General features: G+C 40.3%; 1 protein-coding gene across 4 annotated transcripts in view; it reads right to left on the bottom strand.

Moving 5' to 3' along the window:
- The window catches only part of FRY (FRY microtubule binding protein), a 232,999-nt gene that overhangs the window by 119,773 nt on the left and 98,824 nt on the right, over positions 1 to 14,402 (bottom strand). For all 4 annotated transcript variants that reach the window (XM_070749879.1, XM_070749876.1, XM_070749877.1 and 1 more), the window contains exon 3: positions 10,709 to 10,762. In XM_070749879.1, the coding sequence (XP_070605980.1) occupies positions 10,709 to 10,762 (54 nt within the window). The remainder of the gene's footprint in view (positions 1 to 10,708; positions 10,763 to 14,402) is intronic.

Raw genomic sequence — 14,402 nt, 5'->3', positions numbered from 1 at the left:
AAGAATTACATTTCATAGCAACAGATACAGAGTATATTTGCAACAGATATAAGTATATGCATATAGTATATATTAACTATTATAATAGACCTTGAAAAAAAAGGAAGAAAAGAAAGAGAGAAATGAGGGAATCAAAAAGGGGGTTTAGAATAGAAAGAGACAACTATAGAAAAAAAGAAAGAGGATAAAGAGAATCTGCATGATCGCAGACGTTTATAGGTTTTGCGACATAATAGTACGTTGGAGTAGTAGGTGTAGATGATAAAAAATATATAAAAAGTTAATATAAAAATAGGTTAAGGTAGAAATAGTTAGAGAAGTAAGGAATTATGTTACAAATATTTTATCTTTAAAGTTAAATTGATTGTTGTCGGTATTTAGATTAATTATAATAGTATCTAATATTTTCATTTAGCGCGGTAAAAGATGGGGTGAGTTTACTAATTTTAACAGATAAAGGATTGATATTTTTTGCTGCGATCCATTGATACCACTTATCCCATATTTTATAAAAATCAGAGTCTTTTTTGTCTTGAATTTCCATAGTAATTTTGGTCATCTCGGCACATTCCATATTTTTAGTAATAACTGTTAGTGTGGGGAATTGCTTTTTTAAAATTATAGTCTGGATCTAGATTCTAGAAGAATGTACACATTTTCAACAATTGAATTATGGTTTATTAACAAATATGGAAAGTTAAAACCAAAACTATAAAAGATCAAATCAGACCATATAATTAAATATTCCTACTCACAAATTACACTTCCAGCTAGTGGTCTAAAGCCAGCCATTAAAAAATATTTGGTCATACAGTATGTCCAATAAATACATAATATTAGAATAATTAAATACATACATAATAAATGTGTTGTCTTAATTTAATTAAGACTATAGTTATTAATACTATTTATTTAGTACATATTCTCCTTTCTTCCAGGAGCTCAAAGTAGATATATTTCATTTCCATGGTGAAATAAAGTGTAAAATAGGTATGGTTGAGAGAAAGCAAGAAAGCTCAGTAAAAATCATTTTTAAATGGTCAATAATAAGGCGGGTAGCAACTCCTACCCTCAAAACGTCGCTACAGAGCACTGCACACCAAGACAACTAGACACAAGAACAGTTTTTTTCCGAACGCCATCACTCTACTAAACAAATAATTCCCTCAACACTGTCAGGCTTTCTACTAAATCTGCACTTCTATTCTACTAGTTTTTCTCATCATTCCTTTCACCCATTTCCTCCCATGTTGACTGTATGACTGTAACTTGTTGCTTATATCCTAAGATTTTTATTAATATTGATTGTTCCCTCATTGCTTATTTGACCCCTATGACAATCATTAAATGTTGTACCACATGATTCTTGACAAATGCATATGCACCAAGACAAATTCCTTGTGTGTCCAATCACACTTGGCCAATAAAAATTCTATTCTATTCTATTCTATAAGGAGGGCAGGGTACAAAAGAAATTAAAAAGCATGAAAATAAAAAAAATTAGACATCAATGTTAAATGTAAACCTAAAAATATTTTTTACAAATCTAAAAAAGAGGAAGGATACGAACAGTAGATGATCCTAGAGCAGGGGTGTCAAATCAAAAGTCGCAATACATCACGGCAGTGTCATGGCAATGTCATGTGATCTATCGTGACTTTTTTCCCTTTCACCAAACAGAGTGTGGGCATAGCCAGCATGTGATTATTTGGCCCCTGGGCCACGAGTTTGAGAGCCCTGACATAGAGGACCATGGCAAGCTGAATATATCACAATACAGAACACTTCAAAATCAGAAACAAAGTGCTCATTAAAACAGGTTTATAGCACAGGTTATCTTCTGACAGATTTTAAGTCCTGCTGTGCACAACCTGGCAATATTATACATTATAGCAGGTGTGGTATCTGCAAGCAGCAGGGAAGTATATAATTGCCCTGTGCATCCTGAGTATTTATGAAACGATGGTGAGTGAGGCTAATATGAATATCTCTGTAGTGGAAGGAAGCACTAAAAACCATATGTTCTGCTGTTTCCAGAGTCCCCAGGGGCATTGTCTCCCCAGGTATGGAATCTTCCTAAATCTATATCAAGCAAATACAGTATAGAGGAAAGTTAGCCAATAAACTTCCACACCTTAACTAATCTATAGCCAACCTATCCCACTATTTTTAGTAGAATGTATAGCTGAAGTGAACCCTCCTGAAATTTTTGTTTTCTTCATATCTCTAGCCCTTTTTCTAGTGGAGAAATCCAGAAGGTTCTGACAGGTTCTGAAGAACCGGCAGTGGAAATTTAGAGTAATTCGGAAAACCAGCAAACACCACCTCTGGCCCCAGAGTGGTGTAGGAATGGAGATTACAAGTTATGCACGGTATGTTTGTGTGTACGTTTGGTTTTATAATAAGGGTTTTTAGTTGTTTTATTAATTGGATTGTTACATGCTGTTTTTTATCATTGTTGTTAGCCGCCCCGAGTCTACGGAGAGGGGCGGCATACAAATCCAATAAATAAATAAACAAACAAATAAATAAATAAATACATTCTACAATATCCCTCCCCCAGCAGTGGGGTGACAGTGGGGATTTTGCAGTATCCTTCCCCTGGAGTGGGGCAGGAATTGAGATTTTGCAGTATGCTTGATTTAGCTTTACTAGATAAATGGTCTAAGCAATGGAAACTGCAGTTTAATGTTTCCAAATGTAAAATAATGCACTTGGGGAAAAGGAATCCTCAATCTGAGTATTGTATTGGCAGTTCAGTGTTGGCAAATACTTCAAAAGAAAAGGATTTAGGGGTAGTGATTTCTAACAGTCTCAAAATGGGTGAACAGTGCAGTCAGGCGGTAGGGAAAGCAAGTAGGATGCTTGGCTGCATAGCTAGAGGTATAACAAGCAGGAAGAGGGAGATTATGATCCCACTATATAGAATGCTGGTGAGACCACATTTGGAATACTGTGTTCAGTTCTGGAGACCTCACCTACAAAAAGATATTGACAAAATTGAACGGGTCCAAAGACGGGCTACAAGAATGGTGGAAGGTCTTAAGTATAAAACGTATCAGGAAAGACTTAATGAACTCAATCTGTATAGTCTGGAGGACAGAAGGAAAAGGGGGGACATGATCGAAACATTTAAATATATTAAAGGGTTAAATAAGGTCCAGGAGGGAAGTGTTTTTAATAGGAAAGTGAACACAGGAACAAGGGGACACAATCTGAAGTTAGTTGGGGGAAAGATCAAAAGCAACATGAGAAAATATTATTTTACTGAAAGAGTAGTAGATCCTTGGAACAAACTTCCAGCAGATGTGGTAGATAAATCCACAGTAACTGAATTTAAACATGCCTGGGATAAACATATATCCATCCTAAGATAAAATACAGAAAATAGTATAAGGGCAGACTAGATGGACCATGAGGTCTTTTTCTGCCGCCAGACTTCTATGCTTCTATGTTTCTATGCTTCCTTTGCCATGCCCACCAAACCAAACCCCCAGAACAAGTAGTAAAGAATTTTGGATTTTCCCCTTCAAATGGATCATAAATGCAGTGCTGGATGTTTCCCCATTCAATTTTTCCTAATCAAAATCTCCAATTGTTAATTCTCCCATAGTAGGAAAAACATACGAAGGAAACAAAACTTTTAGGATTCCATCTTAGTTTTTTATTTGATCTGAATTTGACAATAGCGGCTCACACAATTTTATATCAGTAGAGTTTTTTTCAGCTGCACAAACAAGTCAGTGTCAAACGAACAAGCTAAAGTTAAAAATGAAGAATGCCAAAATAAATGTCCTTTGGAAGACAGAAATTAAAATGATGTATCATTTAATCTTAGGCTATATCTAAAGCTTTAATGAAACTGAAATAGTACTTGTAGTCTTTCTCTCCTTTCTTTTTTTAAACCCTATCCCAAATTCACTACTCAAAATGGGTGAGCAGTGTGGTCGGGCGGTAGGAAAAGCAAGTAGGATGCTTGGCTGCATAGCTAGAGGTATAACAAGCAGGAAGAGGGAGATTGTGATCCCCTTATATAGAGCGCTGGTGAGACCACATTTGGAGTACTGTATTCAGTTCTGGAGACCTCGCCTACAAAAAGATATTGACAAAATTGAACGGGTCCAAAGACGGGCTACAAGAATGGTGGAAGGTCTTAAGCATAAAATGTGTCAGGAAAGACTTAATGAACTCAATCTGTATAGTCTGGAGGACAGAAGGAAAAGAGGGGACATGATCGAAACATTTAAATATGTTAAAGGGTTAAATAAGGTTCAGGAGGGAAGTGTTTTTAATATGAAAGTGAACACAAGAACAAGGGGACACAATCTGAAGTTAATTGGGGGAAAGATCAAAAGCAACATGAGAAAATATTATTTTACTGAAAGAGTAGTAGATCCTTGGAACAAACTTCCAGCAGATATGGTTGGTAAATCCACAGTAACTGAATTTAAACATGCCTGGGATAAACATATATCCATCCTAAGATAAAATACAGGAAATAATATAAGGGCAGACTAGATGGACCATGAGGTCTTTTTCTGCAGTCAGTCTTCTATGTTTCTATGTTTCATATTACAGATTTCTTTCCAATTCCTGTGTATTTTCTGATCCTTGGTGATGGAATTTTGCAAACACTGAGATTTTTCTTGATAAGTGAAGAGTGACCATTTCTTTCTCTGAATGCCTCACCTCTCTCATTTGTTTCTGCTTTTCTCACTTGGCAGATTTACAATGTCAGCTGCCTGTTTGGATGTACTTTCAGTGAAGTTCTGAGTTCATATAGATTTTCACCTGAGGGTAATGGAGATAACCCATAGAGCCCTTCTACAAAGGAGATGGCGGATTATCAAGTTTGATAGACAAAGAAGCAAGTAAATAAATAAATAAATAAATAAATAAATAAATAACCTTTGTTGCATGATTTTTCATTAATGTTTTCCTATTTTTGTCACTGGGTATACAGTGTAATCCTAATAGTCTATTAATAAGATAATTGTTATAAAAGTATTGATTTGAACAACCAACTGCAAGGGTCTCAACATGGTTGTTGAGCATAATATGTATAACTTACAGGTATGCAGCTTCACCTATTAATGCCTAATTTATTGAACAGTGCTGCCCAATGTAATTTAAACTAAATACATAATGTCTCCTTAGCTTTTTAACTTTTTCGGTCATTGGTCTTATAAGTCAGGAAGGAAGGGTGGAATTTACAGAGACTGACTCTTAGAATACAGGAAGGGAGGAACGTCTAAGTCAGCATGCTGGTTACTCAACCCCTCCATTTATTGGAATCACAGCCAGTGTGAGAAGAATCCTAGCTCTGTGTTACTACTGAAAGGGAGTGTACAGATGTACAAATGGGTCCTTGTTACACAAAATGTTCATGTTCTTCCAACCTGAATGAACTACAGAGCATGCAGCTTGAGATACCCACCCTACACAAGCAAATGCCCTGCTAGCAGGGCATTGAAAACAGTCTATACAAATATACTTTTCCTAATTATTTTGGAAGAATTTGAAAAATAAGTCACCTAAAGTATTTTTGCTCAGACTTAAGTAATAATAAAAAAGAGTTATTGAACTGTTAAATCAGAATGTAAATCACTATATATCTCCGTTAAGTTTATTAGTAGGGATAGATCTTCAAATTCATTTGAAGACCTGCTTCACAAAATGATTGATGTAGACCTATGAACCATTCCTGAAAACAAAGGACATCACACACTATTTCTAATTGCTCTATCTGCACAATAATTTCAGAAGTGCTTAGACATTATGGTGTAACCTATATCTCTTACAAAACTTTCGGCAGACCCATCCTTGAATACAGCTCACCTGTCTGAAGCCGACACCGAATTTCGGACATCAACACCCTAGAAAAGGTCCAACGATACTTCATCAGAAGAGCCCTTCACTCCACTACTCGAAACAGAATACCCTACAAAAATAGACTTACAATCCCGGGTCTAGAAAGCTTAGAACTACGACGCCTTAAACATGATCTAAGTATTGCCCACAAGATCATATGCTGCAACATCCTGCCTGTCAACAACTACTTCAGCTTCAACCGCAATAACACAAGAGCACGCAACAGGTTCAAACTTAATATCAACCGCTCCGAACTTGACTGTAAAAAATATGACTTTAGCAATCGAGTTGTTGAAGCATGGAACTCATTATCAGACTCCGTGGTGTCAACCCCCAACCCCCAACATTTTTCCCTTAGACTTTCCACGGTTGACTTCTCCAGATCCCTTAGAGGTCAGTAAGGGGCGAGCATAAGTGCACTAGTGTGCCTTCCGTCCCCTGTCCAATTCTCTCTCCTATATTTTATATATCTTTTCTCCCATCCATATATCCTTCCTCTACTCTTCATTGATGTATTCTATTCTCATATCTCTTCTTCTATCCCTTCCCTGATATTTACTACTACATGTTTTTATTCTCCTTAACTTTCAATTTGTATTGGACAAAATAAATAAATAAATAAAAAATAAATATCGTATCTACTATTCTTCTATTCTAATCTTCTTATACTACTCTCATAATATCCTTCTATTCTCTAATGGATATATTCTATTCCTAAATTTTCACTTCTATTATTTCTCTAATATATTTTACTCGAGTATAACCTCTGTAACCTTCATTGTGTATTGTTGTGTATTGGGACAAAATAAATAAATAATAAATAAATAAATAAATATAAATAAATATTTGTTCTGAGCTTTTAGCCAGATGTAGTACCTCAAAACTTTGCTAAGCACTCCTCCAAATTGTTTGTGCATGCCTAAGTACCAAGCTAGAAATGGCAAGCACAGATCGTAGGCATCTACAAGATCTTGCTCCTTTTGTAGACCACACTGCAGTGCCCACATTATGTGGCCCCAGGCTTCATGTACAAACCTGCAGGCTGATATCACTATGGCATGATGATGATGCTTCTGTCATTGTGGCATGCTTGCCCCAAAAATAAATGTCCATTGCATATATTGTTGCTTATTTAAAACATTAAGATATTATCTCCAAGTTTCAATCTTTACAATCCTTTTCTACAACCAAGCTACCCTAATCTTTGGGTAGTATTAAAACACTATTATCACTCTAGTAATGAGTCCTCCTCCATGTTGTACTTAATTACATCACATGAGGCTTTTCATAGACTTCAGTTGATTCCCTTTGCTACGCACCATTCGCCAGAAATCATTACTGGTACAACTTTGCCAGCAACAGCTGTCTTACAGTTTAATGAGACAGGAAAACTTTGATAGCCATTCAACTGTTGCTAAGGTTATTATAAAACTAATAAACTAACTTCAGTTTGAACAAGTTGAATAAGGTTTGAATATAAAGTTATTTTTAACCAGCATCTGGAATAAAAATGTGCAGTTGTATGTATTATACAAACAGAAAAAGAAAACCAAAAATAAATAAAAGAAGTCAATATGTCAATTTCCAGAACTTTTATGAAATTAATTTTAAACTCAGCACCATTGAAAAACATAAGTCATAGACGTCAAATCAACAAAAGCTTGGGTAGCTTTCTTATATTGCAGTAGAACTTCTATTCCATCATTTCTTTGTATTTATAAACTATGTTGTAATTTTTCCCACTGCATATAAAACATGATAAAAATGTTAAAACAAATACAGTCATAAAAATAAGCATATGACTTCTAAAGTTATTTTTTAAATATATGTGGACATATTGGTATTTTATTTATATTCAAACAGTATATAAAAGATAAAAGTAATGTCATTCAACAAAACAACCTATACAAATTTATCTGGGCAGCCATTTACTCAACAGAAAATTAAGAGATATGTCATTTTCTTCTGCAGAAACAGTAAGTATAAGTTACTGACTCTAATATTTGAGAAATTAGGCAGAAACAACCCCAAACAGGAGTGTCTTATACAGGTAGTCCTCAACTTACAACCACAATTGGGTCTAGAAATTTATGATTAAGTGCTACAGTCATTAAGTGAGGCATAATGTGACTTCACCTGATTTTATTACCTTTGTGGTCACAGTTGCTAATCAAATCACCTTGATTATTAAGTGAGACATCACATGACCATGATTTGCGAGCTTTCCCGCTAGTTTCCTCATTGATTTTGCTTTTCTGAAGCTGACTGGGAAGGTCCCAGATGGAGATCACAGGACTGTAGGGATGCTACAATGGTCATAAGTGGTAAAAACTGGACATAATTCATTTTTTTCAGCACCATCATAACTTTGAATGGTCCTAAATGAATAATCATATGTCAAGGACTACCTATAACTATCTGATTACTCTCTGACATCAACTGAGAATAATTTTTCCCCACTCCTCCATGTATACCGCATTTTTCGGAGTATAGGACGCACCTTTTTCCTCCCTAAATGAGGCTAAAAATTTGGGTGCAACTTATACACTTTATGTAGCTTTTTCGAAGCTTTTTCCCCAGCCCTAGCAAGGTGCTAATGATCTTCCTAGCTCTTACCTTGCAGGCTCTCTCATTGTTACTCTCTCCAAAGAATGTTTTTCCAGCCCTAAGTCTTTGTAGGCTTTTTTTCATTGCTCTACTTGCTCCGAACAAATTTTTTTCCAGCCCTGACAGTCTTCCCAGTTTATTTATTTATTTATTTATTTATTATTTAGATTTGTATGCCGCCCCTCTCCGCAGACTCGGGGCGGCTCACAACAAAGTTCTTACCGGCTTGCAGGCTTTCATTGTTACTCTTTACAAATATGGTTTTTTTAAAGCCCTAACCAGAGGATAAAATAATGTGCTGAAGCTGACCAGACTAAGACACTAGCCAGATGAATACCTGGTAAGCAGATTTCCTCATCTATTTTCCTCCCCCAAAACTAAGGTGTGTCTTATACTCTTAAAAATATGGTATTTTATTTCATCTATTGATGTTTAAGGAGCATTCAAGCACGTGCCACACCATCTTGATGGGATAAAATCTGAAATTTGATTTTGCCATTCCAGAACCATCAGGGCTGGGTTTTTTTTAGAGATAAGCTGAAATGTTTAGTGTTATTATCATGTTATAAGATTTACTTTTGGTTGAGCTTCAGTTTTCTGACAGATGGTCTCATGTTATCCTCAAGCACCTTCTGGCACAATGAATGATTCATAGTGGGTTCTATGAAAGTTAGCTGCCCAGGTCCTGGTGCTGCAGCAGCAAAACAGCTCCAGACCATAACTTTGCCATTACTATGCTTTACAATTGGCATCAAAAAGTCTTGTACGGTGAAAGAAATTGATTGTATTATTAAGTTATATAAAGTAAGAACATTTTAAAGTTTTTCAGAGCTGCAAGTATATGGGCTGAAACAGAATGTTATTCAGCCTTGAGAAAGGTTTAAAGTGAATATTTAAGGTTACGTTATGTTAAGCAAAAGCTGCCAATTTTTAACGTCTTGATGAATTGGCTCTGCAATTGGGGAAAAGTACAATGATATACTATAGGTTCAGTCATGCATTTTCATTTTATAATCAACAATGACTGTACAGTACAGTGATCCCCCGAGTTTTGCGATCTCGATCTTTGCGAAACGCTATATCGCGATTTTTCCACCCGATGACGTCACTCCCTTCCTTTCTCATCTTTCTTTCTCTCTCTCTTTCTCTCTCTTGCTTCTTCCTCTCTCACACTGTCTTCCTCCCTCTCTCATCTCTTTCTTTCCTTCTCTCTCTTTCTCTATCACTCCCCCTCTTGCTCTCGAGCGCCAAGCGAGCAGCCGGGCGGGCGGGCGAACGGGCAAGCGGAGCGGCCGGGCGGGCGGGCGAACGGGCAAGCGGAGCGGCCGGGCGGGCGGGCGAACGGGCAAGCGAGCAGCCGGGCTGGCGAACGGGCAAGCGGAGTGGCCGGGCGGGCGGGCGAACGGGCAAGCGGAGCGGCCGGGCGGGCGAACGGGCAAGCGGAGCGGCCGGGCGGGCGGGCGAACGGGCAAGCGAGCAGCCGGGTGGGCGGGCGAACGGGCAAGCGGAGCGGCCGGGCGAACGGGCGGGCAAGCGGAGCGGCCGGGGCGGGCGAACGGGCAAGCGGAGCGGCCGGGCAGGCGGGCGAACGGGCAAGCGGAGCGGCCGGGCGGGCGGGTGAACGGGCAAGCGAGCAGCCGGGCAGGCGGGTGAACGGGCAAGCGGCAAGCGATCTTGGGGTTTCCCCTTTGCCTGGGCGGCGGGAAGACCCAGGGAAGGCTCCTTCGGCCGCCCAACAGCTGATCTGCTCCGCAGCGCGGCAGCAGCGAGGAGCCGAAGATGGGGTTCCCCCTTTGCTTGGGCAACGGGGAAACCCCATCTTCGGCTCCTCGCTGCTGCCGCGCTGCGGAGTAGATCAGCTGTTGGGCGGCCGAAGGAACCTTCCCTGGGTCTTCCCCGCCGCCCACATGCAAACTCCACCATCTGCGCATGTGCGGCCATGAAAAAAAAGGGCGCGCATGCGCAGATGGTGTTTTACTTCCGCACCGCTATATCGCGACAAATCGAGTTTCGCGAGGGGTCTTGGAACGGAACCCTCGCGAAACCCGAGGGATCACTGTATATACTTTCTTAATAACGGAAACTAAAATAAATTGAAGATAGCAACAGCAGCAAAGCAGATTACTGTAATCAAGTTGTAATTCTTCTGCTTAAGTCATATAAGTAACTATGGAACTGCAGTGCAGACAGGAAAAGGAGATATAACTTACTTGTCTCTAATATAACTTACTTGATCAAATTGTGGATCTTCTCCGTGTTGCAGAGATTTGCTCAATGGTTTTTCCTATAATAAAATATATGCGATACATTATTTATCGTTGTAAAAGGTTATTGGGCTTCTGTTATATAGTTATTTTATGTCAAATGTTCATGAAGTCAATATAATTGAAGATATTTTTTCAGGATTCTGTACACAATGTCAAATATCAAAACATATAATAAATTTGCCACTAACGTAAGATTTATATGCTAGCTTGGGACCATAGTCAAAACCTGTCATCTTTCCTAGCACTTAGTTATAGACCCAGGCTTACAAAACTATTTTTAACTACTGAATCCTAATTTGTTAGTTCATTTACATGAACGAAAAAGCAAAATAGCTCATACTGTGCATATTATTAAAGTATGATTTGGATCCAGAATTATGTACAGACCAGCATTTGAGAAAGTACAATTATCAGTCCTCAACTTTACATCGATTTGTTCATTGACAGTTTCCAGCTATGGTGATGTGAACAAAGGGAAATACAGTCAATGCAGCACACTGTGATCACATGATCAAAATTTCCCCTGCATTTACAATGCAGGGGCACTTCAATTTCCCCCACCTGCCTATCTCCCACCACCTATCTTTACCCATTTTGGCTCCAGCATCCCTAGCTGATCTTTGCTGTTTTCTTGCTCCAGTTGCTGATCAAGCATGCTTGCCTTGCCTTTCATAAGGCAGCAGTTGATCAGTAGAAGGGGAACTAATCAAATTCGCAGACGACACCAAGCTGGCAGGGGTAGCCAACACCCTAGAGGACAGGCTCAAAATACAGAAAGATCTAGACAGATTAACACTATGGGCCCACAATAACAACATGATGTTCAACGTCGACAAGAGCAAAGTCCTTCACCTTGGTAAAAAAAAAACCTAGACACACAAACAGCCTGGGAGAAACCCCGCTTAGCAGTAGTGACTGCGAAAGAGATCTTGGAGTCTTGGTGGATAATCAACTAAACATGAGCCAGCAATGTGCAGCAGCGGCCAAAAAAGCCAACACTATCCTAAGCTGCATCAACAGGGGGATACACTCCAAGACCAGGGAAGTATTAATACCACTCTACTACGCCCTGGTCAGACCACATCTGGAGTACTGCATCCAGTTCTGGTCACCACACTTTAAAAGAGACATTGAAACTCTGGAGAAGGTGCAGAAAAGAGCAACCAAAATGATTAGGGGACTTGAAACCAAGACTTACGAAGAGAGACTGCGGGAACTGGGCATGGATAGCCTAGAGAAAAGGAGGGCCAGAGGGGACATGATAGCTGTCTATAGGTATATGAGGGGTTGCCACAGAGAGGAGGGGGCCGCTCTATTCTCCAGAGCACCAGAAGGCCGGACGAGGAACAACTGCTGGAAGCTGACCAAGGAGAGATTCAACCTAGAAGTAAGGAAGAACTTCCTGACGGTCAGAGCGATCAACCAGTGGAACAACCTGCCTGCAGAGGTTGTGAACTCCCCAACTCTGGACACTTTCAAGAAGAGATTGGACTGCCATTTGGCTGGGGTGCTTTAGGATTCCTGCTCAGGCAGGGGGTTGAACTTGATGACCTGCATGGTCCCTTTCAACTCTAACAACCAACGAACCAACCAACCAACCAACCAACCAACCAACCAACCAACCAACCAACCAACCAACAAACAAACAAACAAACAAACAAACATGAGTCTTTCTTCCCAACATTGTTCATGGCAGTTTCCTCCCAAGACTTCTTCTCAAGATAAGCCAGTGGGAGGAATTGAAGGCAGTCCCTCATCTTACCCATGCTTGGGGTTAGGGGGGAACAAGTCTAAAATGGAATGGGTCCTCAGCTGACAACTGGTGAAATTGGGTTAACAATGGCAATGGAGATTGCCATCACTAAGGGATGTGGCACATGACACTGCAATTTACACCTGCATCACTCAGTGATGGAAATTCCAGCCCCAATTACTATCGCTTGAAGGACTATTATAGTCATATATTATCATCAAAGTAATCGAAAGGTGAGATGGAGAAGTCAGTGGGTTTGATCTTGCAGAAATTACAGAGGAAGGAAAGATTAATTTATACCCCAGACACAATGTTGTAACTAGGTATATTTTGCTCTGAATATTTTACAACAAGATGAAAAACTAGGGAAGGGAAAAACTATTTATTGCTTTACATCAGTGGTGAAATCTACTTAACTTCCCTACTGTTTCGGAAGTGTGTGCTTTGTGAGCGTCAGCTACCATCCCGTGCACTTTTTCACCCTCTGCACATGCACAGAAGGCTTTGTGCATGTGCAGAGGGTTAAAAGCAAGAAAATGGTAATGTCCGGGTGGATGGGCAGAGCCTCGTCCTGCTGCTGCTACTGATTCTCTGAACCAGCAGCGGCGGCTGCTACCGGTACACCCCAACTGGAACATACAGGTAGGATTTCACCATTGCTTTACATTGTTTTTCTTGATTGTTGACCCTGGACTTCATGAAGCACAGTGGACCGATACCAGCAGACGACATGACTCCCCAAATCAACACAGACTGTAGAAACTTTTGCATCTCATTTGGAAACCAAGAACTCAGAGTATGGAGGGAAAACGGAGAGGCAAATACAGCAAGATGCTTGAAGTCTAGTGTGAAGTTTCCACTGTGTTGATTTGGGGAGCCATATCATCTGCTGGTATTGGTCTACTGTGTAAGACCAGGGTCAAGGCAGCCATCTACCAGGAGGTTTTGAAGTACAGTAGTACCTCGTGATACGAACCCGTCATACGAACTTCCCGAGATACAAACCCGGGGTTCGGAAATTTTTTGCCTCTTCTTCCGAACTTTTTCCATCTTACGAACCCACCGCCAGAACGCCGAACCCAGAAGTTCAGCAAAAGTTTGGGTTGCTGCCGAGAAGCCCTGCTGCCCGGCTGTCGCCTTTTGAAACAGCCGGGGGACTTCTCGGCGTCCTCCCGAACCCGAATGCCAAACCCGAACTTTTGCTGAACTTCTGGGTTCGCCGTTCGGGAGAACGCCGAGAAGCCCCCCAGCTGTATCAAAAGGCGACAGCCGGGCGGCAGGGCTTCTCTGCAGCCTCCCGAACGCCGAACGTGGAAGTTCAGCAAAAGTTCGCGTTTGGCGTTCGGGTTCAGGAGGACGCCGAGAAGCCCCCCGGATGTTTTAAAAGGCGACAGCCAGGTGGTGGCGCCCAGCAGAGCGCCATTTTTGTGGGGGAGGGGTTTTTTTCTTGCATGCATTAATTGACTTTACATTGTTTCCTATGGGAAAGATTGTTTTGTCTTACAAACTTTTCACCTTACGAACCTCCTCCGGGAACCAATAAGTTCGTAACACGAGATATTACTGTACTTCATGCTTCCTTCTGCATCCAAGCTTTATGGGGATGCTGACTTCAATTTTCCAGCAGGATTTGGCACCCGCCCACATGCCAAAAGCACCAAAACCTGGTTCAATGACCAAAGGATTACTGTGCTTGATTGGCCGGCAAACTCGCCTGACCTGAAACCCATAGAGAATCTATGGGCCATTGCCAAGAGAAAGATGAGAGACATGAGACTGAACAATGCAGAAGAGCTGAAGGCCGCTATTGAAGCATCCTGGTCTTCCATAATATCTCAGCAGTGCCACAGACTGATAGCTTCTAAGCCATGCCGCATTGAGGCACTAATTGCTGCAGAAGGGGC

The sequence above is a fragment of the Erythrolamprus reginae genome, chromosome 4 (genome assembly GCF_031021105.1).
Source record: "Erythrolamprus reginae isolate rEryReg1 chromosome 4, rEryReg1.hap1, whole genome shotgun sequence".
In the NCBI taxonomy this organism is placed as follows: domain Eukaryota; kingdom Metazoa; phylum Chordata; class Lepidosauria; order Squamata; family Dipsadidae; genus Erythrolamprus; species Erythrolamprus reginae.
Note: the sequence above shows the minus strand (reverse complement) of the source record. Positions and strands in the feature narration are given on the sequence as shown.